Here is a 25,688-nt window from a genome sequence, read left to right as displayed (position 1 = left end):
AGGAGTAAAGAGATTCGCTAAAAGGGAACTCAGTATAAAGAGAGGGAAATATACAGAAAATTGAAACAAATTTGGGGTTTCGAAAATTATTTCGTTATAAAGAAAGCTTCGTTATACAAATGTCACTAATAATCTTCTAGGTGCATATGGTACATACATATGTACATATAATCTTTTACATAGGTATATACATATATTTACCTCATAATGTGTCCCATTTGTTGCGCCGCTTTGACAAACATTACTATCGCTCATTGTTGCACGATAACTACTGACTAGAAAATGTGGCAGCGCAAATGTCAATGATCCAATGGCCATTAGAATAACGCCCCATGCTAAAATTTTTGGCTTTGATGCACCAACACGTCCACCAAAATATGTGACAGGCACCAGGCAAACGAATGAGGCGATATCGTAGCCACTGGCGACAAGACCCGTTTGACGAGAGCGCAGTCCGAAACGTCGTTCGATAGTCGTAATGACGACATTAATGAAGCCATTCACGATAAGCCCTGAAAGAAGAAAAACGATATGTTATTTAAAAATCTTGTTTAAATATTTAATTAACAATTTAGGCAATTTTTTGGTTAGTTTTTTATTTAGTCTACTATAAATTAAAAATACATCGCTGAGCAATAAAAAATAATATAAAGCATTAACTTCAGCGCTATCGAAGCTATTATACCCTCTTCAGGTGCATTTCTTAAAGAAAGTATAGGTGTAACTAAATCTGAAAACAATAGCATATACATATGACTTCAGATTGGTCCGGTCTGTATCATATGTTTAGAGATTGTTGGACATTAATCCATGCCCAAATTTGAGAAAATACATACATTGTCAAATAAAAACTATTCTCCATACAAGCATATAGTTTAGATCAATTAATTTGTATAGCAGCTATATCTCAGTGCTCAGATATTGGCGATTCCGAGAAATTTGTAGCCCCTTGGGAGAAGAGAATGTGTGCTTAAGTTCAGATCGAATTTTAAAAACTGAGGACTAGTTCACGTGTATACAGACAGATAAACGGCTAAATTGAGTTTAGTCCAAAAAACTATAGACTAAATTGGCTTGCCTTCAACTTAAAGGTTGTGAGATGTCTTTACTGGACTCACACTATTTCTCAGTTGGATGACCAAAGAACCATTTTCCTTCAATATAAGTTTCAAAGTGAAGTAATCCGTGCTGATTTCGCGAGTATTGGCTGAACTCAACACATGTAAAGCATGAATAATGGGGAAATATAAAACCCAATTATCCATCACTTTTAAAGAAAACACTGCTCGTGATCTAACTTTATTTACGATTATTCTATACACGACCATAAATACGTTCTAGATGAGTTTATGGCATAAGCTTTATGCTACAACGACCGTTGACTTGTACATTGGCCTCACAATCTATAAAATAAAGAAAACAATTTCTTTTTCTCTCTTCTCATTTTCTTAATTTTCTTAAAGTAAAATTTTTAATTTGCCCACTCATTGTGTTCTCTTTTCACAAAAATAATTAATAAGGGCAATGATATCGCTTGACGCCATTTTTCTTCTAGGGAAAAGACTTTATCTCAGTCACGTACGAGTGCTACGGTAGAGTTGCAATAATATACATGCAACACTTTTAATAAACAGCTTATTAATTAGATGGATGCCTACATACAGACACCTATTTACGAACCAACATACGAGTATATCAACGAGGGCATTTTTATAAAGCAATAACCTTTTCAAGTAATATTTGTTAGGTTTTTGAGTTAGGTTAGACAATGGGATAATACAACTACTTCATCACACAGCTCTCAAAATAGTGATTAAAAAGAAGTCGTTAAGGATGGAGAACCCATTCCGTTTTCCTTAAATTTAGTGGCTTTGTGATATCTATTCGTATAAGTACCAGGGCGATTTGCCAAGTTGTCAAATATTTGTGTCAACCTGTTCCTGGACCCTGATTTACTTTGCATTAAAGCACTATTTTGAAGATATCAAAATGGAAGCAGTTTGTATATAACTTTTCCAAACTCGACTTGAAATACGTAATAACATAATTTAACCACATCTATAAAATTCAGGTTGAATTTTAAGATTATCATCTAGTAGAAACCACTGAAGAAGATGAATGAGGTAAGTAAAGTGCAGCGTGGGAAGTTCAATTGACTGAACCTTCATAAGTAGTGAGACGAATTTATCGAAGATTAATCCAATATATATACATATATCTCTAAGCCTAAGGCTAATGTCACTGGAGATACGAGAAGCGATGCTATAAAATGGCGCTACTTCTAGTTATAATTCGCTTCATGTGTCTATCGCTCAAAGCTGTCAGAGTGAGAGCAAGCATCAAAGCAACTTTCGGCAACCTTAAGAGGGCAAAGCGACAGTGAATCCTTTTGAAATATATAACTCTTCATCTCAGAAAGTCATGCAACAGCACGCTGCGCTTTGCCGCTTTCACTCCGACATTCTATAGCATAGTTCGCTTGAACCCACATCGCTTCAGTATTCGTATCTCATCTGGCTTCCGCTCTCAGATCAACCTAAAGCACAAACTTGACAGAGACTGATCCATCTGAATATCTGTATTTTGATATCAAAATGGCAATTAGTGTATGTGTTGATCAACTAGTTTACTTCACATTTTGTGTTTCATCAGGACTATGGAGTCGTTGAAAATATTGTAAAAATGTTTTCAGCGGTCTATTTTTATCTCAAACCCAAGTATTTGAACAATAAAAAATTATTCAGTGTGGGTGGTGAAGTTATCGAAAACTTGCCTCATGTATCCATCTCTGTTAATGACGATATAATCGAAACAGTGAATGATTATATTAGCATCAGAGATATAGCGAGAGATCTCAACATCTCTTATGAATCAACTCAACACATTTTAGTTAATATTTTTAGTACCAAGCGGGCCAATAGGAGACTCTTACCAAAGTCTTAAAGCTTTTGCAAAAATTTCGTCGACGCTAAGTTTGAAATAGTCTGTCCATTGAGTCCAATTTTCAATGACTCGTTCGAGCATTTCGACTCGTAACTTGCGAATCCTGAATCGAAACAGGATTGTCCACATAGACTTTAGACTCCATACATCTTAAAAGGAAAAGGCAACAGTATGACTTCACACAATCTTGGTGGCCAGTAATAGGTCTCATCGTTGAACAAAATTTGACTCGAAAACGTCGGATCTTCTTGGAACTTTTCAAGAACCTATAGAGTGAAGAAATGTTGCTTGCAATAGTCAAGCGGCTTAAGTTCTTTCACAAGCTGTATTTTATTCGCTTTCAACGTGAATTTTCGTAATAAAGTTGAACGATTTGTTAGTCTTTCCATGATGTATTTCCAAACAATACTGAAAAAACTAATATGACAGCTTGACTCATGTTCTGTCTGATCTGTCAAAAAAAGGGTATTGAAAAAAGTACCTCTATTTGGATCACCCGTTATGTAAAATATTGTCATTTTACGAGATATCTTTACCAAATTTATTATTATTGTTATTATTTGAATGACAGTGCAATCGCACGTTTCTAACAGTGAAACCTCGCATCGAACTATCAAGCATTTTTGACATAGTTGAATGTCAGTTTTCAAATATTAGTATTATTTGTTAAGCGGTTTCCAGTAATATAGCCAACATCGATTCACTAATTTTAGCCAAGTTTTACAATTTTTAAAATGGTAAATTGTATAATAAAATAATAATTATTGTTTTGTCAAACCACCCTCGTACATTCTCCTACATCCTTTATTTAGAATGATGAGAGTGCTCTTCAATCGGGATGCCAATAAACTGTACTGTACTCAGTTACTTTTTTACATACTATACTCGTACAATATATTTAAAATGAGTTGTTGTGTCTTAAAAATAAACGAAACTGTGTCCGTTCATACTACGAAACTCTGAAGATTAAGCTAGCACTCTGTATATTAACTCGAAAGAGTGTAAGTGGCAGACACTTCCACAAAAACTGTCCATCGCTCACTTCCACTAATCGTTAAATGCCAAAAATATTCAATAATAAATATAATAACTAAATCCCATTATGAAAAGGTAGTTGGCGACTATCACAATCAGCATTGTTGGAAGTAAATTGAATTTCTTTTCAAAATTCACAAAATTGCATTTAAGTCCATTTCAGTCCATTTTCCTTCGCCGCTGTCAACCATCAGCAGGTACAACATGACACAAAGTCATCGAATAGTCCACTAGCTGCTTTGATTTCCCATGTCCACACACATCACTCACCGCTCATTCTAAGTACTATTTGCAAGTAGGTGAGAAGGCAGTTGTAGGTTTGTGTGTGTCCGTAAAGTGTCCCGTTTGCATTGTGTTGGGTGGTGTGAAAAACCAATTTGTCGATTTTGCTACTTCCTTAACGGAAGTTGAAGTGTGAACAGCACGCGCTTAATCATATTTATCGAACGTTTTTCATATTTTCCATACGCACACAGTGAGACACGCATACACTTGACAGAAGACCCCGTATTCGCTTAAGACGTTCGCCGCAACGATTTATGGAAACTACTATACATACTATAGTACATATGTATTATACTATGTGTACATTATGAGTGTTAATTTACAGGGAGTAAAGAAGACGGAAAAATCGTGATGCGGGAAATGTTCTACGGATCATTCTGAACAAATTTGTCTAAGAGAATGTTGGTCTGAAACCGGTTTCTGCCAGCGATTTTTCAGGGATCATTAAAATTTTTCGTCAGTCTTTGAGATATCCAAATGAAATTGAATACGTTATTCTATTGATCATTTCTCTCATATAACCGATTTTTCAGACTTTATGTGTCTTTAATTGCGCACTCAGTCCGAAATAGCACCTGTTAGCGAGAGTTTTTCTGTATTGAATTTCGAGGCTAACGTTGTTGTTAATGCAAGTTCCAAGATAGACGAAATTATCTACGACTCTCCTCAAAATTGTGCGCTGAGTTTAGAACCTACCACTTGAAAAACACCCGCAATGAAAAAAATCTCCCATCATATGTGAAGGGTATACTAGCTTCGGTGCAGCCGAAGTTAAAGTTTTTTTTGTTTCATAAAATATTCCATACTTACTATACTGCAGCTTAATAATATGCCATCCAGTTAACTAATCGCCTAAAAATGCTAGACAACCGCTGCAGCAGGGTAACGTTTCTATAGATTAGCTCATTTAACTATATTTTTTACAACAACCACAACAACATTTAAGTAGCTCAATCTCGTCGGCGTCACTATGTCTAAGGGTGCTCATAATTGCGTACGCTCGGTATTCAGCTACAAAGCACACTACCATGCACACATAGTGATGGAATGCACGTGCTGCAGTTAATGTTGCAAGATGAGTAGAATATTTGGCATAACAAACACGACAGTGCTTTAAAATAGCCCATAGCAAAATATTTAGCATAGCGGCGAAAGCGCACAAGTGTTTGTATGTGTGTGTGTATTTAAATAACGGACAACAGGCATGTTTAGTTGCAACTGGCAATAGCTTAGTCAATGGCAACTGGGCACATCTGTTGCGCCATTTGAGCGCGTGCAACGAAATGTTTACGGTTGCTGCATTTGTTGCCTTTGGTTGCTATTCGCTGCTGGTATCTGCGCTGTGGATGCAGGGTGCTAAGCTGGTGACTGGACGGCATGCAACGTGCGGCAATAAATCTTCATAAATGATTTCATTACAGTTGTAGGCGCGCGATGCGCGTCCTGAGCCCACACTTGCCGCCGGGCACGTGACTCAAAATATTAATCAGCTAAAATGGCATTTACATGAATTATGGGCCGTCGAAAATTTTTCTGTGCTACTAACTACCCCATATAACATACACATACATACATATGTATGTATATACCGACATTTGTATGTTGTGTGTAGCTACTTCATTTGTGGTGTAAATATAGTTAAAGTTCCGTATTATTTTTGCATTCATTAAATGAATTTCGGCCAATTAACTATGTCGGTTAAACTGTATGCTAAGGCCAGTATAAATTTTAAGTATTAGTCGCATTTATCACTTAGAGGATTAAATACAATTTAAGTACAGAGCCTACGAACGCAGTCTGATAAGTACTTAACCATCGGATATGTGGCGATATTGCATCTCGTAGACGGTCAAAATTTCAGCTGAATTAGACTGATTTTGTTTCATTTCAACACTCCAGCTCTGAGAGTATTCCACGCAGTACCCGCGAAGGGAAGCAGAGGAAGACCTCCACTCCGTTGGGAAGACCAGGTGGAGAAGGCTCTGACTACACCTGGAATCTCCAATTGGACCCAAATTGCGGACAGGAAGAACGACTGGCGCGCTATTGTAAACTGGGCTATAACCACAGAAGCGTTGTCTACGACAATAAAGAAGAAGAAGAAATAAGTCACATCCTGTATAAAAATTGGGCACAAGAAAACAGTTGGCGCGATAGGTTCCGAGTTGGTTCGCTCCAAATAACAAGCGCAACTATCAGAGGACTTCACAAATGTGTTGGAAACTGTTCCATTGTCTTAAGGGGTTTCGTTATTATTTCTGGCTCATCGTCGATGAAAAGTGGTAGCAAAACCAATGAACAGTGGAAAAAATGGACTTTATGGTCGAACCTACCAATAAGGGTAATGGCAACACTTTTACTTCGTGTAATCTTAAATTGTTGTACCGATTCAGCGACGAGTTGTATGAAAACCTGGTTCCTTTGTTAAAGAAAAAAAATGCTCCTCAACCACAATAAAGTACAGGTTCACACCTTCGCCAATTTGATCGAATTAAGCTAGGAACTTCTCTCCCACTCCCTGTATTCTCCAACTTTAGTCTCGTTCGATTTTTTTTCTCATTTGAAAAACTCATTCGCGTGGTTATTCCCGGTTATTTAACACCATTAGTGTTTAATCCACATGAAGGCCTGGGGTTATTTTGGTCAAAATCGGATATTTTTATTCAAATTCGGAAGAATTTACATATTAGAAATATGTTGGAAGAAAAGCGAAATATCTGAGAAAGTTTGATAATAACGGTAAAATTCATTTATTCAAAAGTTTTCTTTTAATATTAAAACTTAACTCTACTTCATTTAAGAATTGTACGCTTGTAAAGATTTCCCTGATAAAAAAATATCATGATTTCTGTGGGCAAAAGTTATGTCGAAGTCAAATATATTATTGCTTCACTCACTCACAATGGTACCTAATAAGTCAATTCCTTAATTCCCTGCTACAGTGATAGAAAACGTCTTTACTGTACCAAAGCTACAAGTATAAGTATTGGAACTTTAAGCCGGCGTTTGTGCGATCACGACCCGAGTACCCGAAGTTCAAGAAAAGTTTCGTTATTGGTTAAAATGCATGGTGGAAAAATTTAATATTTATGATCTGATGTCAAGAACTCTATTGCGCGTTGTAAACCGACATCGATAAACCAACTATAGCAGGCTGTGAAGAACAAGTGGCAGTTCATTTCCAACGAGAGATGCCAAAACCTTGTTGACTCAATGCCACGATGCTGTGCCCTATTATTAAAAAACATAGATCACGCAACTACTAGATGCACACTTTATAAAAATACAATACGTATTCGAAAAAAATAATAATAATAATAACCACAATCAGGCGCCATTGTTGGCCTTGTCGACGCCACAGATTAGTTCCAGCGTGATCAACAATTGAAGGAAGGCTTTAAACTCACTAACAGTGACCTGTTCCACCTGTTCATAATTTGGGTTCCCCCTCACAGGAACATTTTCGGCAACTAAAAACTAGACTAGTTTTGAAAGTCATGAGCATCTGTGGACGTATCTGAGGCGAAGACAATACCATTCCCGTTAAGATTATGAGGTAGCTAAATAATAATATAATAAAAGGTGAAAAGTCAGAGGGAGTAAGAAAATGGTTCCACACTTCCTACCAAACCTTGAATGTCTATCTACAAAACGCATAACGGATACATACGTACATATTAGTATTTTTCTTACACACATAAATTTCTGCAAGATGTACTCTGAGGCAAAATCCATAAAGTATCTGAAATTAAGTTGCATTGCATAAATGCATTAAAAATTTTGTGATGTGAAATATTAGATGGAAGAGGAAACTGAGAAATGAGGATATTAAAAGATATTTAGCAAAAGCTTCTTTATTAGGGGTTTGGACTAGAACTTGTTAGTACCACCGCACAACACAAATGAGGGAAAAAGCTTTTCAAAACTCTAAAGCTTATATCGTCACCTGAAATGCAAAATAACGTAACATCACTTTTCTAGGTTTACAGGAGAAGCAAAAAACCGTATAAAAAGAAAACCACTTAAGATATTGAAACAAAATTTTCAAATCTGAATTAATATGAAACTATAAGTATATTTTAGAAAAAAAATAAAGGAAAAAATTAAGCAAATTTTATAGTAGATGTCTTACGCTATTTTGAATTTTCATTTCTGAAACAAAATAACGTATGCTCAATCTAAATTTGTATTAAAATTAAAAATTTGAATATTAATACTTTTTTTAATTTTAAATAAAAACAGTTGCAAGTTTTTCATATTTCATGTTATTTATATTATTAACATGTATATAAGTACTAGAAAAATTTTAAATATTTCAAACTAAAAAATGAGGATAATGTTTAATTATTATTTATTAAATTATTCAAAAGGTATATTATCATAAAAGTAATAACAGTCTGCTGGAATTAAAGCTTTTAGGTCCTGCAGATGTTGCCATTTCTTCTTAGTTATTGTTAAATTTTGTAAAAGCATAGACTGCTGAATTCCTAAAAAAGCACGGGTCTGATCACTTAGGTCATGGAGTCGCTAAGCCGAACTCTGGCGACTCCTTCTCTACCCATATACCGAGGGAGTTGTGGGTGGGAAGAAGCCGTTGGAGAAAAGGGACAGTGAGCATTTTCACGGATGGGTCAAAGGTGGAGGGGTCCGCTGTCAGGAGCTCTCTATCAACTCCAGTAGATTTACTACTCCGGAGTGCAGCCTCCTTCAGAGAAGTGACCATCGACTCAGATAGCAGAGCGGCGATTCCAGCCTTGAACTCATTAATAATGAGAGAATTCAGAGCTGATAGAAGACCTAACCTCTCTATCAATAGCATCGAGTGTCTTTGTGATAAGAATGATATGAGCGCTAGACCACAGCGGAATCGCAGGAAACATGAGCTAGCAAGAAGAGGTACCCTAGAACCGCTCTCGGTAGAATGGGAGCGGATCTGTGCTCCCGTATCTTATACTATTACTGAATAGCTGGGCGTCGCGAAAGCTTGGCCAGCGCTGGGCCACAATTTTTACACACGCTGTCGTCATTGCCCAATTGGCTTCTACGCAGTAAGGCTGGGAATCCTACCAGACGCCATCTACAAAAGCTGTATGGAAGAAGATTAAGTGGAAAGAACTCAACACTTCCTTCTTGGCTGTCTTGCGTTAGGGAGGTCAAGACTTAATCACTTGGGGGCGCATACCTTCAGATATCCCACCGAACTGGCGAAAAGCGTTTTGTTAATTTATAAGTTCGAGCACAGGGGTTCTTCTTTTCTATGACCACGCCCGATCAACCATGTAACTGGACTGAACTAACCAAAGAACACTGAACTTAATCACTAAAAATAAACATAAACAATAAATGAAGGCTAACTTCGATATAAAAAAAACAAACACTCTGTTATATTTACATACATACATGAGTGATGATACGTTATTTTGTTTAACGAAATCAAGCACTTGATGATACGTTTTTTTGAATTTTTAGTATAGCTTGGGTATTTTTGATCCCAGAAGCTTAAAATTTGAGACACATATGTAATATGATGTGGTGATTCGTAATCAGTAAAAAACTCAATTTTGAATTTTTTGATGATACGTTATTTTGCATTTCAGGTGACAATATGTAAACGCAGATATTATATACATATGTATATGTATATACATACCAAAATATTTTATAGAAAAGTTTAAGAATTTGTCAAACAATCGTCGTTTCTCAAATGTCACAAAAGCTTTTTTTTTCAAATAATTAGGATTATAAAAGTGTCGGAAGTCAGCTTTAGCTTATGTCCTTAAATTTTTCATATCACTGTACAACCATGAAAATTAAAGAAGTTCCTCATTTTGACTACAACATTTAAGCATTTATGTAAGTAATATGTAAATGTGCCTCTTTATACCGTTACACTAAGCAAATTTCAACGCCCCTGTGGCACTGACCTGTTCCTCATATGCAGTAGTACTAACATTCTTTTGGTTTTGCAAACACTATACAAATATTGCGAAAATTCTCATTTGCCTTCAGCAATGGGTTACCTCTAAACAAATACTAAGTTGTTGATCATTAATATGCACTTTCAATTGCCAGCCTATTCAGCCGGTAAAGAGTTGCAAACTTCTTTGCTTAATCGCTTTTCATAATATCTCGTATTTAAAGTCACTACTTGCATGCAGAGCAAGTAAAGCCAACAGGGTCCTGAATACTGAATAGACTTACATGCATACATACTTAGAAAGCAAAAAAGCAGCTACCGTTAGCTACTTTGTGAATCAGTATGTTCTTTTCAACTAACTAGATAAGAAACAACTCTTTCCAAAGTGCTATCAAATACTAAGTCATAAGAAATAAAAAACAAGAAAAAAATTTAACTTCGGTTGCATCGAAACTTTGATACCCTTCACAAATAAAAAGAGCTTTCCATACAAGAGCTTAATTTTTATCGTTCAGTTTGTCGTTGGATTGTCGGCCGTGTTATTCAAATGCAGCGGCGAAGAATTGATAAGAAGCATGCATCAGCTTCTTTGTAACGGGTTTTTCAATTAAAGCGCTACAAAAGTTTGGTTTGGGATATCAATAAAATTATTTATACGTACATTCGATGCCATTATGTATGGAACTCGATTTTTTTTTTACTTGGCCACCATGGGCACGCTTGCAGCAGCCCAGACGCTGACCCCAATTTTCGACGGTTTTCAAGCATAAATCGACCGATACTGCTGCAATTTCACGTTCGATATTTGTACGAAGTTCATCAACCATTGCTGGCTTGTCGACATAGATTATAGACTTGGCGTAGACCCACAGGAAATAGTCTAACGGCGTCAAATCGCACGACCGAGGCGGCCAATTGACTGGTCCATTTCGTGAGATAACACGTTCACCCCTTGGTTTTTAATAAATCGATTGTGACATTCGCTGTGCAGGTTGTGTGCAGACCCGTTGTAAGCACATATTATTCAAGTCCATATTGATTATCATTGAACGGTAGCGATTCCCATTCACAGTTACTTTCCGTTCTTGAACATCACGGAAGAAGCACGACCCAATGACCCCGCCTGCCCACCCCACGATGCTGTGCCCCACCCCAAACCGTCATTTTTTCTGGATGTAATGGTGGCACATGGAGTAAATATGGATTGCTGCCTGACCAATAACTCATATTTTGCTTATTGACGAAGCAATTCAGTCAAAAATAAGCCTCATCGCTAAAGATGATTTTTCTATGAAATCATCATTTTCAATTTGTTGCTCAGCTTAATTCACAAACATACGACGATTCCGGGTATCAAGCGGCTCCAGTTTTTGCGTCAATATGATCCTGTCAGGATGTAGGCCAAGATCTTTTAGTAAAATTCACCACAACGACGTCACAGAGATACCCAACGGCAAAAATATTCTCGACACTACGGACACATCTTTGTCTCACTGGCACGGGAACATTTTGTACTGTGCCTGTGGAATCAAATTTTTCCACTAGACGCTCAATTGTTGATCTGTCAAGACGATTATGATGAGCATACATTAGACGTAGCACAATTAAAGTTAAGGCCACTGACTTCAAATTTCGGTAGTAAATTTAATAATTTCGATTCGTTGTTGGATCGTATATCTTTCCACGATGAAATGGCAAACCTTACTGGAGAGAAATGTCAAAAGAGCGGGAAAATGTGACGTCGTTTTCTGTCCCTAGCGAACTATTTTTGTAGCGTCCCTATTGAATATGGTCGGACAAAAGCATGACCGACGATAGGAATTTAAGTGTGCTCTGCCCAATTGACAAAACAATCTGCGCCAACTACTTTGGGATAAGCCTCCTCAACATCGCATAAAGGTTCTATCCAGTGTACTTTGTGAAAGACTGAAGCCCACCGTCAACAAACTGATTGGACGTTTTCAGTGTGGCTTTATATTTGAAAAATCTACAATCGACAAGATTTTCACCATGCGCCAAATCTTGGAAAAGACCCGTCTTCGTCGATTCGACAGCACGAAAGGGGACTGCTTCTATGCCGCTATGTCTGCACTTGGTATCCCGATCCGATGACAGCAGCTGATAAGCTGGCGTTACGAATTTGCGAGAGAAAGGTTCTGTGGAAGATTAATGATTTATAGACTTGCATTATTTCTGATTTAAATCACATCGTTCGGCTTTCATTAATTTTAAAAGCTTAGCACGGTTTTGGAAATTAGTCAAAAACTCTACAATCTTCACCAGACTTGGAGCTCTGACCGTGTAACTGTAAAATTTTTTTGGTATTATAACACTACCACTTTTCTTAAATCGAGCCACGATATGTTCAACGAATATTCGGTAACATCAAGGCTCTGGAGGATCTTAACAATTGCATTTGTTGTTTTACCTTGCGAATGTAACTTTTTCACCAGCTCTCTTTTTGATTCCATTGCTCACAAAAACTGAATACCGATTGATGAAACTTAAAATTTTGTTGCGTATATTCAAAATAAATGCGGTAATAAAAATGTGTAAAGGGAAAATGTTAAAGCTTACTTGGCTCCACCTAACGAAGCGACCGTCATAAGGGCCTACGCTGTATATAAACTTTGCGGAGAAACTAAATTCAAACTCCACTTTATGCGAAAATTTGTTTTTGGTGATGTCAAAGTCAACCAATATATGGTAGGTGAGTTTTAGTTTTTTTCAAGACTTGCGCATTATGAATATCTGGCTAGTAATGTGTAGTTTTTTCAGATCTAAATATAAACTTTTAAAATCTTTATTTAGGAAAACTAACGTTTTTTTCAACTCAAACTCGACATATAAAGTTAAGTATCAGTAGAGAGAGATGTTGTGGAAAAGACTTGAAACTAAGAAGTTCACGTTAACATAATCTGAAAACCATGTTCTTCTGAACAAAAAAACGATATCCTCAAAAGAACCCTACGTCGTTGTTGAATGAGGAAATATAAATTATTAGACTAATGCCTGCTAAATAAAAATATTAAAACGTTTCACATTTTTTCTGAAGCTAATTGCTGTACAAAACCTAAAGCTACTCAAATAAAAAAGGAATGCAGCATATAATATCGGTAACGAAATTATTCAGTTATGTACCGCCCACTATCGTTTGCAACAGATGTAGAGTTGAATGCCCCACATCCCGAAGTTCCTTAAGTTATGAACGAATATGAATATGAGGTACAGATGTTCATTGGACCAAAACAAACGTTTACCCACTAGCAATCTTACAAGCATTTATATTTCGAGTGTCGCATGTGTGGGCAGAACCATATGAGAATGCACTAGTCAACACAATCATTTAAAATTGTAAAGAATTAAAGTAGTCGAAAGGTAACCAAATTTATTATGCTAATAATATTTTGATAAATTAAAATAATTATTTGCTTTAATGCTACGTCTCATATGGTCCATCCGATGAGTCCAATTTCTGGCACCAAATTGTCGGTTATAAGGTGCGATAGCTGTCGCCATTGGAATCATTTTTGAAGAAATGTGGACCGATGATTCCACCGGAACCACGCCAAACCCTTGTTTTTTCTGGATGAAATTGCAGCTCTTCAATGTCTTCAGGTTGCTCTTACCATACCCTTTAAGCCAGAATGTTACTCATCGCTAATTAAAATGTGCCCAGAAAAGGTCAGATTTTCTTTTTCGGCTTCAGTACTTTCACAAGCTGTATTTTGTTTCCTTTCAATTTAAGATCTCCACGTAAGTCGTTCCAAACGTCAGTCAAAGTTGCAAAGTCGCCGAATCGACTCTCCACAGTCTTCGTATAAACTCTCAGCTACAGCTGCTACATTTTCTGCCCTACGTGCTATTCGGTCGAATACTATCCAATAATGAATGCTGTGTCTCAAGATGGGTAATGGTGTTGCGAATAGTACGCTCAGTAGGCCGATACAATATATTAAGAAAAGATGTTGAAACGCTTTAAAGTCAGATGGAATGTCAAAATTGATGGAAATCACTATATATTATATAGGACGTAGGAAAGATCTGGACTGTTGTAATTAATGATTAATAACATGTTTTCATATTAGGAAGATAGCTCACCCATTGATCGATTTATTCGGTATCGAGTCTGCTAAACAAAAGTCTTTATACATACATATTACATACGAGTATATTGGAGCTGGGGTAATTCGGTGAGCGATTTTAAATATTTTGAACATTAAAGTAATGTAAGGTGTGTTCAAAAAATAACGAGAATTTTTGTTTTTCGAAAAAAATATTTATTCATTCGTCTACATTAATGTTGTCGCCTTTACAATAGTTCCCGATATTACGCACCTATCCCCTTCTTCTAATCGTCGAAACATTTCTCAAACTCGATTTTTGGGAAAGCCTTTAGCTGTTTCTGAGACTTTCATCTATCTTGTAAAACGACATTCATTTGAAGACACCGATATGCTCTATAAGTTTCCTTAATATCAATTGTGGTATAACGATATATAATTAGATTATTTAGATCACTCACAGACAGACCAATCTACTATATGGCGTAAAGTCAACCGGATAATAAACAACCTTAAATTAAGAATTTGGGGGTTAGGAGTCATATTCAGCCGATTTTATCTATTTTAGGCATAAAGTTGTACTCATATTAGAAAAAAATTCTTTCTAAGTTTCATTGTTTTATCTAACGTACGCGTTATAAAGTCAACCGAAGGTTCGAAAATATGTATATGATATGATAACATTGTTACCAGAAAAATACGCTCCCTAATTTCATGAAGATAACTCATACATTGACTCAATTTTACCCAGTTTTGAAATGAAATGCTTTAGGCATATTTACTTAGAGTATAATCGCGCACCAACCAAACTTGCTGGCAATGACCCTTTTCAGCACATTCTTAAACAGTGTAAAAATGAATGAGATCAGATGGTAACCACACCCGCTCTTCATATAACGGTTAAGTTGAAACTACGAAAAGAAAATAGCGTAAAATTAAAATATAAATATAAATGCGTCAGAAACATTAAATTTTACGAGTTGGTACAAAAGATTTCATAGGAGTCAGTATAAAAATTGGACAATGGGCATGTCATGGCTTGCCTTTAAGTAAAACCCTAGTTTTTAACTTTAAGTAAAAACATGGACTGATCGACAGACTTCAACTAAATTTTATGCATGGCATTATTTCGAAATTCATATAATTTGTTGTGATAATAGGAGAAATCAAATGACAACTATGCCAACTTCCATATATCTTTATGTATAAAATTTAAGTGTTGCGATGTTTGCCCTCGATGGACTCCTAAAGTACTGAAGCTATTTGAGTAAAGTTTAGCACACTGTGTTCAGTTCGAAACAACTTCGATGACAGGATAGTAAAAAAACAGAATTCATAAATAAAAAAATACAGTGAAAGCCCTATTAAATGAACGCTCTATTAAGCGGACAACACTAAATAAATGAACAGAATGGCTGGTAACCAGACATTGAAAAATTTCATTATTTTTTCCAAAGAAATTCAAAATTAAAACTCAAGTACATTCCCTAGGATTCTTATACCGTCAAAAACGTTTTCGCCTTTATTCGTAAACAAAATGTTCACTGTATTGCATAGTTTAATACCAGAATAATAATATTAAATGTATACCATAACAACGCGTGGCCGGATCCACTAGTATGTATAATATATAAATACTAAAATCCATCTGAATCTTTCACTTTACAAAACATAAATTAAGCCAAACAAGTTATGGCAAAAAAATCTTAAGCAACTAGTGCATCTAAGATATGCCAACTCGTCCTAAAATAATAGAAATCGGACAATAGTCTTTCGAGGTCGCAGATACTAAACATGTGGACGTCAATGTTTAGAACAGAGTTATTTCCAAAAATATTGGTATATCTTACAGCTATATTATTGAAATTCAAAGTGAATCTTTTCCTGATCGCACTATCAACTGTGAGTCAAAACTGGGTAAAATCGGGTCAAAATTTCATTAATTTTGTTAAGCAGTGTCAGTCGACTCACATTACATATGAACACACCATTTATATGCACATACCTACATATATACATGCATACACACATATTTTATAAATTTTATTGCAATTGTGAATTTCTTGGCGCGCAAAATTCAGCTCACTTTCATTGTCTCTGTTGTGGCATGCGACATTGAAATTTAAATTGAATTATTTCATTAATTTACAACAACATCCAACAAATTGATTTATGCACAATGCGATGCTTAATAAATAATGACATATACATATTTATGGTAGTAAATCAGTATTACAGTTAGTTAAAGACCGCAAAGCGATCATTTCATTGCGTCACTAAAGAGAAGTCAATAAAACTAACGGAACTTACCTTGCATAGCGCCACCCCAACAGAGCCAGAAGAGAGCCCATTTTGCATTGCAGAAGCGTTGTAGAAATTTCGGTTTAAATTTTTCCCATCCAAACATTTTGTCCGTTTCCTTATTAGACATGGCGTCGAAGGACGCTTGCGAAACACTTAAGTCACCCGATGGCGACAGTTCAATAAAGTTTGTATCGATTTGTGGTGAAACATCACCATTTTGTTTGGCATTTGTCATTGTACTAATTACAGTTAGATTGCTGATTGATAAACCGTTACAGGCTTGATCGGTTGATGGCACTCCAGGTACCGCCAATCGATTCATTTTAATTAGGACAGAAGAGTTCTTCTCTAGAATAGAGTTAACTATTTAAATTTTATTTTGCATAGTATTTTTGTTTTTTACTTTACATCATCTAAGGTCAATCAATAAATAAAATTTATAATGCCCTTAACAGGGTATACTAAGTTTGACAGGAGGATCTAGAAGAACCGGAACCAACGGATATCCTATGAAACATATACATACATATATAAATGATCAGTGTGACGAGCTGTGTCGACTTAACCATGTCTGTCTGTCTAGTCCCCCCGGAAGCGGGCGGCAGGGTGCCGCACCCACAGCAGGGCAGAGGTATTAGGTCGACCTCGAACCCGACCAAGTTGGAAAAACCTTCCACCTGACTAATTGAAACCAAGTAATACTTGCAAACGCCATTAATGGATCGTTTTGATCCATGTGCCGTCGTCGGCAGGTACGCACGTAAAAACACAACGACTGTTGTCTGGTTCCTCAGAATCGATCTGTAATTTTGCACTTTCTCACCAAAAACCAAAAATTTTAATTTAACGAAATATCTTCACAAACTTTGGCATGGAATATTATCCAAGATAATGGTACAATCTCCGAAGAAATTACTTAGTTCGGAGCACTATATAGTTACTAAACAGCATAACCTTTAATATCACTACTCAACAAATCTGCAAAAAAATTCTTCGACTGATATGCTAAGAGGTATGTAGGGTATTTGAGATGTACTGATTAAGAACTTAAGTTCAAACATTTTCCATCACTCACAGCTATTTTTGCCATTTTATTAAATCGTAGAAATTCGACTACAACACAAATAATCCTACGTGTTAGGAAATTTTTATTATCATTTTTGGTTTTAGCAATCCAAAATTAGCAAGAAACAGCCTCTAACATCACAGTTAGAAAATGATTGAGAAGGTTATTTCAGTTGCTGGCGAGCCAAAGTTAACGCCTTTGGTTATTTTTTAATAATTTTTAATATTTATAACAAATCAAGTTTACTGTGTTTTTCTTTAAAAAATTAGGAAACCTCGAAATGGATCACGCTTTGTCTTCGTTTCAACCAAAATTAACGTCTTTTCTTATATATTAATAATTTTTTTCATATTTGTAGTTCAATTCATCATTTCACTTTTTTATAAAATTTGATAAACATTTTTTATACGCAATTTATTCTCTGCATATTAATATTTTCGTACACGTTAATCTAATGTCAATTTATTTCAAGATAAAAATTTATTTTAGAAGTATGTATTTATTTATGTAATTTATTTTTTTATGTAATCCCATTATTTTTTATAATAATGTGAATTATTTAATGCTTTTATTTTTATATTTATTACTTTATATTTCGTTACTCAATTATATTCTTACTTTTTTTATTATTATTTATTATACTCCTTATTTATTGTTATTACCTTGGCAATTTATTTTACATGTTCTTGTATTAAATGAAATTACATATTATTTTCACGTATAATATTTTGAAAACTTTTCTGTTTCATATCTTGCGCACTTCACTAGCACTTCGATATGCAAAATTTTCGCGCTTTTCAACCGCTTCAACGTCTATTTAAGCAGAGACACAAAATGCAACTAAACTCGCCGACTTCCACAACATCACCGGCCGAACATCATTAACCAACAATGAAGCCAACTACCAACGCTGTGGTAGCATATTCAACGTAAACGTATTGGTAACTTGTAACATTCATTCAGGAAACAGGAAGCTGCTGCGCATCTGCAGCAAAACCATCAACTAAATAGAAGTCCCAATAAATACACGCATGTTAACGTTAACAGCGTTCGTGCACAAATAATAGACACTTAACAGTGGGTGCACAGCGCTGAAACTAAGTGTAAATCGCGAAACACGTAGTGCAGTAAAAATATATTAAATGTAAATAATAAAAAACTAATACTGTTTAACATTATGTAAGGTCTACTAAAACGATATCCATAATTTTTCAAGGGCTTAAGTATATGTATGTACATACATATATCTCGCGTTGTGTAAGTGAATTTATTATTAGTAAGATAAGATTTCGTCTTAAAAACATGTGAGAAAGATCTAAGTACGAGTGTATGGGAACATTTCACACTCTCGCAAGGTAAAGTAATGTACGGGACTTACGTATAAATTTTAACTCAAAGTAGGAAATATTGCATCCATTATTTACTATCAAAGGTAAAAAGATACACCATTATTAGAAAAAGATTATTTTGGAATTTCATTAGGACTTCTTACAATAAACGATCGATGAGATATAAAGTCAACCGGAAGTTTGAATGTATTTATATTTGGTATGTGGTAGTAAGGGAAGTGTTCATTCGATTTTACCCATTTTTAGCTCAGCGGTATGGTGTTATCACAAAAATACACTCACCGATTTTCAATACTAGAACTCACAAACTTACCAATATGCACTGCCATATGGATTAGTTTCCACATATTTGGGGTCTGAGTCCTTAAAAAGTTATAGTTCGTACTGTAATACTTGAAAGTGAAAGAATCAGATGGAATTAAAAACGTTTGTTAATTAAATTTTCATAGTATCTTCTTCTTTTTTATTGGCGTATACACCGTTTACTCCGTTAAAGAGATTCAAAGTGTAGCCAGGTCCTTATCCATATGGTCTTTCCTACGGAGGGGAGGTCTTCCGCTTCCTCAGCTTCTCATACTCTCAGAGCCGGTATGTTTTCATCCATTCGGACGGCATGGCCTAGGCCGTATACGCCGTTACCAATGCGCAAAGGACCATAAATCTTCCGCAGAACCTTTCTCTCGAAAGTTTGTAACGCCGACTCATCAGATATTGTCACCGTCCATGCCTCTGAACCATATAGCAGGACGGGGATAATGAGCGAGTTGTAGAATTTAGTCTTTTTTCGCTTCCAAAGCTTACAACAATAATAATTGGATAACCTCACTCACCAAATTTTTTTGAAAGTGATTAAGTAGTTCCTGAAATATGTATGTAAGTGAATTCACCTCAAAGTGGGCGGGGCCACTGAAATTTTTTCACCGACTCTCATACAGCCCTTCCTTGCCATCCTGATTGTGCAACTGAATGTGTGTCGTGAATTCCGTTCCGGTAACGTTGATTTCAAATATTCACAACGCTCTAAAAAGCCAAGTATTGAAAATACTGGTGTTTAATTAGTGTGTCACTTTCGAGAACGTCAATCGAAAGCAGTCTTAGTCAATAGTTGTGAGCCGGTGCAAACGTTGATCAAGCAACGATTGTCGGGCAAGAGGGAATTATCTACTCTGAGCTACCCCCTCCGATCAAACTCATAATTCGGACCAGTTCTGTCAATAATTGTACCACCCGAAGGAAGCAATCGCCCAGAACTGGTCAATATAAAGGAATTATGTTCCATAAGGATAACACCGTAGTGGCTCACAAGAAGTTCCGAGTGAGTGGTGGTAAAGGTAAAGAGTCTACGAGTAGCTGGTAGAAAATTCGCTTATGAAATACCATTACCACATTTGTTTGGCATTATGAAACCATTTTCATAATGTCAACAAATTTTTGAAGAAAATAGTGCAAATTTAACCTAAATAGGACCGTTCTATTTATACTGAATAAAACGTCCAATGTAATGCGAAAAATACTGGATTTCTTTTACTGATCTTTTTATAACAGTCTCCATTCAGATAAAGGAAGAAATTGATTAAAGGTCGTCTAAAGATTTTTTGAATGGGCACTTAAAAAATCTAAGCTCCAGAACAATAAAATGAAACTGCTCCAACAGCTCCTCCCGGTTTTTCAAATTGGAGATACTATCTCTTCTTCAATCTTCTGTCCGCACATCAAGATTTTGTTTTCTGAGGAGCTGTTATGCATCCTCCGGTTTTACCTTCGGAAAAAACTACAGTCCACTATTTCTAGAACGGCGCCCTTTACAGGCCATGAATCTTTGCAACCACTTCTTTTACCGATAGCCCGCGTGCTTGGGTCTTCAGCTAATCGTGGAGAGAGCAACTTCAGCGCTACCGCTTTCAATTTTTCCTGAGTAATTTGCGCAACGGAGCTGTTTCGGCCAATATTCCACGATTAAAAGCCATCTCTCTGGTCGTTCCTGCCACCCTGGAGGTGAGAGATTTCTCTCGATAGAACCTGACATTTGCTTTACAGCGTCGTCTTTTTTCAGTCGTTTACCCGGCCCGCAATCTCGCTTCTATATTCCTACACCGACTCAAAGGTTCTGTACGAAAAACGAATCCGTGGATGTGAATTACGGCTTCAACGCATAGCACGCTCGCCCTTCCTCCATTTATGACGTAAGGCAAGGTAACCGTTTCTCTGCCTACTTCGTCCGGTTGAACATGCAATTAAGTCTTTCATAGACTTTGACCGCAGCTTTATAGAGCACCTTCGTTTTTATCCCTTTACGATGGGGTTTGCCCTCGCCTAGTTTTTATTTCAGAGTTAGTACCTTAGGCAGCCCTCGGAGAGCTTCCACTTCCGTAATGTTGACGCTTTCAAAGTCTGATTCTTCATGGATGATAGCAGCTCTACGTTGAAAGACGTGTTTGGTAGTAGCACTACAACCGCTGTGAACTGTTCCCTTTATAGCAAAGCTATGGTCGCTGGCAACACAGCAAGTAAACTCGCTGTCCCTGCCGTTGATGGTGCCTACCACTTCTCCCACCGGCGTTTGGGCTGATGTCCCAGCAACATTTTAACAGAGTATTGTTCAGCTCAGATCTGACATAAATTTATTTTATTCACAGAATTTAACTACTCTTAAATTTTAAGTAATTTTATCACACTCCTTGAACACTGTACGAGTTAACACAGTACCAATGTACTGTTGAAATGCTGTTATTGACCTTTTGACATAACAGCGCCAAAGAACGCGCCACCCACGCGTTTACGGCTGTACCGAATGTACTATTGACGTGTACATGTGTATGGTGTTGGTGTGAAGAAGTGTGAGCTCAAGAGTAAGCATCATTAATTGACATGATTGGGGTAGTAAAATGTAAACAAATAATACAAGCGTACATATCTTCAAGCAAGCTTGCCTGCATTCAGTGGTAATTATTGAGAGAACAACAACAATATGGATTGTCAACACGCTCGTCAATGTATGTCGCCGTCCGGTACGGCACGCGAATGCCGATGGACATTACGTTGCGCTGTACCGTCCAACCCTGCAACCACCAACGCGGCTATCTTCTCGCCTTTCACATTTCCACACATGATGTTGTTGTTGTTTTTTTATGTTCTTCTGCAGTGCTGTGTTGCATGCTTGTGAATTGGCATCAAACTGTTGCATACCACAAGAGCGAAAACACGCAGCTTCCCACAATTTCCCTGCGACTATGCGGCGCATTCATTCGATCGGCTTATCAGCGAATGCCTATGGACGGCAGAGCCGACAGTGCGCTTTATACCAGTGTTTAACTCCTCGCATTTTGTACACAAATAAATAAAATTCCAATGTTGGAACGTGTACACGAATATTAATTTCTGTTTACCCCCTCCACTTCGGTTGAATGTTGCTTTTATTTCTTTAAATTTTATTGTTATATCTATTTATTTTTTATTCTTCCTTTTAATAACTTAAAATTTGAACTCAATGAAAGGCGGTGTGTATTGACTGTCAGTCGGTCGGCACGTTAATGTGCATAATTAATGCCGGACACAGTTCATAAAGTGGAGATCTCATTAAAGTGCTTAAAATCAGTGTACGAAGCAATGCGTGTTGCTTTTCAATGCTCTTCTTTATCATCAACAATAATGGAATATTAGAATATATGGGGTAAAGTTTGATTAGTCCGGAGTTTACCACTAAAAAGCTTCTAATAAACCCAGAAGATCTTATATTTGGACTTCAAGAATCCAAGTGTAGTAAATGCAGACAAAGTGTATGAAAATAATTCGGTGCTAATAAATTCTAATTCTATATAGGTTTGGTTATTACTTCGATTCCAATCTCTACCCAAGATCCACAGGAAATAATTCCAATGAGTCGGGCCTCTACTGTCTATGACAAACCTATGAGGGTATCTCTATATTGGAAAAATTCACCCAAAATTCATCTCCGGTTCGGAAAATGTTTAATCGCCAAATATAAGAAGATGACAAGAACGTAAGGAAGAATAAAATTGGCGTGAAATCCACAATAAAAGGGTTATCCATTTCGCGGTTCCCTACTGTTTAAAAAAAAAAAACACAGAAACTTCACATTTAATGAGAAATATTTATTGTCATTCGAAAAAACATTTTTTGGACTTTATTTTTTGAATATTATCTCTTTCAAATATTAGTGTTGCCTACGTCTCCAATGGTCCATCCGCTGAGTCCAATTTTCAATGACTCGGTTGAGCATTTTGACTAATAACTGGTGAATGTTACGCGTGATATTTTGCTCTAAGCCCTGAAACGAAGTGGCATTGTTCGCATAGACTTTAGACTTGACGTATCCCCTCAGGAAAAAGTCTAAAAGTGTGATATCATACAATCTTGGTGGCCAATCGACAGGCCAAAAACGTGATATTACCCGCTCACCGAAGTGTTCTCTCAATAAATCCATTGATTGATGCAATATGTGGAAAGTTACCAAATGCTGCCAAGACCACGAGCCGCAATTTCAGGCATCAAATAGTACGTTATCATAGTGCGATAAAGGTCGCCATTGACGATTACGTTTTCACTGGCATCATTTTTTAAGAAATATGGACCAATGCTTCTACCGGATCACAAACCTACCAAACCGTTTTTTTTTTCTGGATGAAATGACAGAACTTGAATCTCTTCAGTTCGCTCTTCATTCTAAATGCGGCATTTTTGCTTGTTTACATACCCATTGAGCCAAAAAAAGGGCCTCATCGCTGAACAAAATACGAGGTATGACAATTAAGTAATGAGACTGATTCCATAAAAACCGTATATTTGAAAATTATTCTACAACTCTGCCATATCCTTCAAAGTGGTCCACTTCCAGCGCGTTTTCCATGCTTCGTAACATTTCTGGAACGCTTCGACTGAGATGTCCGCGAGTACCCTCGTCACGGCCGCCTGGATGTCCGTAATCGACTCAAAATGGGTTCCTTTGACAACCGATTTCGTTTTAGGAAACAAAAAAAGTCAGAGTGACATGTCGGGCGGATAAGGCGGCTGTTGCAACACGGCGATCCCTTTAGAGGCCAAATACTGGGACATGCTGAGGGCGATGTGGCACGGAGCGTTGTCGTGATGAAGGATCCAGTTACGAGCGGTGTCTGGGCGCACCCTGTTGACTCGTTTTCGCAATCTTTCGAGTAGTTGGCAATAGTAGGCTTGATTCAAAGTTTTGCCCGGTGGAACGAATTCTTTGTGGACGAATCCACGGCTATCAAAAAAGGCAATAATCATCGTTTTCACCTTCGACTTGCTCATGCATGTCTTCCACGCTTTCACGCCCTCCATAAACTTTTTGTGCCATCGAAACACCTGGACACGACTAAGAGCACTATCACCATACACTCTTACAATTTTAGCGTACGTTTCTGAAGCTGTTTCGCCCAATCTGGTGCAAAATTTTATCGCGACGCGTTGCTCTTGATTTCGTTTTTCCATTTTCGTGACGAGCACACGTCTATTCAACTTGACACAGCAGTCGAAATAAACCAGCTAGAGCGATGGTACATATATCAATGGAGAGGGGAGGGATGTCGGAAAAAGAGAAAGAGAATTTCAAAGTCACAGGTTTACCACAAGCGCGGTAATAAAATTAGTCTCATTACTTAATTGTCAAACCTCGTATGGCTTGAAAACGTCAGATCTTCAGTCTAGCACAAACTATATTTTGTGCGCTATCATTTTAAGATCTCAGCGTAAAATAAGCGAAGTAGTAGTCATATTCTTTACGGAACATGAATTTTCGTAATAAAGTTGAAGGATTTGTACACAGTAAAACTCATATGCTGACAGACACATGGTTTGTTAGAAAAAGAAAAAGCATCATAATGTAGTATATGGAAGTTGGGGTAGTAACGGCCAAATTTTATTTATTTTTCCCAATACCACAAACTGTTAACATGTCACATGCTAAAAACTAATCATATCGAGTGAAGTCAGTCGGATGTTCGAAAATTCTGATATTAGTTATATGGGGGATAAGTCAAAATTTCTCTCAAATTTATTTATTTTTGGTACAAAGATACACCGTTATGAGCAAAATACGCTGGCTTATTTTCGTTGAGATAGCTCACATATTGGCCGATATATGCGGTACAAAGTCATCCGGAAGTTCGATTATCTTTATATTAGATATGTGGGGACTAAGGGAAGTAATAGTCCGATTCAACCTATTTTTAACATACAGACATACGATTGTCAGAGAAGTACTATCCTTAAATTTCAATTATATATCTCAGACATTTACCGATATTTTCTAACAAAAGTCAACTATAGGTACTGGGCTCTAAATATTCGGTATCTATAGCTTGAACAGTTTTTGTTCTATTTGGACAATTTTTGGTCGTAAGGTGGTATACACTAAGGGCATTATTCGTGCAAAGTTTAATGGCGATTTGTGGGCGTGGCAGTGGTCCGATTACGCCCATCTACGATTTCGAACTTTTTTTTGTACTAAGAAACCTGCTCATCAAATTTCATGAAGATATCTCAATTTTTACTCAAGTTACAGTTTACACGGACAGACGGCTGGAATTAAGGGCCGACAACTATTGTTTTTGTACCACGTTAATGGCCGTCGTATACCTTATTGATTCTTCGTGAGTTTTTCGCCAAACTTTCAACCAATATCGTGCCGTAACCCCCGTATTCGCCTAATTCAGCTCCATATGACTTCTAGCTGTAAGCAAACTCAA

The 25,688-nt window shown here is 36.7% G+C and overlaps 1 protein-coding gene across 6 annotated transcripts in view; it reads right to left on the bottom strand.

Moving 5' to 3' along the window:
- LOC105221774 (solute carrier organic anion transporter family member 4A1) overlaps window positions 1–18,741 on the bottom strand; it is a 31,425-nt gene extending 12,684 nt beyond the window's left edge. Inside the window, exons 1-3 of one of the 6 annotated variants that reach the window (XM_049454642.1) lie at window positions 18,277–18,741; window positions 16,555–16,961; window positions 202–512 (exon numbers count right to left, since the gene is read on the bottom strand). In XM_049454642.1, the coding sequence (XP_049310599.1) occupies window positions 202–512; window positions 16,555–16,870 (627 nt within the window). In that variant the 5' untranslated portion in view covers window positions 16,871–16,961; window positions 18,277–18,741. Of the gene's footprint in view, window positions 1–201; window positions 513–16,554; window positions 16,962–17,623; window positions 17,842–18,276 lie in introns of those variants that run through there. The other 5 variants (XM_049454635.1, XM_049454624.1, XM_049454646.1 and 2 more) reach the window with 5 other exon arrangements.
- Window positions 18,742–25,688: the final 6,947 nt, after the last annotated feature.

This window comes from Bactrocera dorsalis, chromosome 1 (assembly GCF_023373825.1).
Source record: "Bactrocera dorsalis isolate Fly_Bdor chromosome 1, ASM2337382v1, whole genome shotgun sequence".
Taxonomy (NCBI): domain Eukaryota; kingdom Metazoa; phylum Arthropoda; class Insecta; order Diptera; family Tephritidae; genus Bactrocera; species Bactrocera dorsalis.
This window is presented reverse-complemented; position numbering and strand designations above follow the sequence as displayed.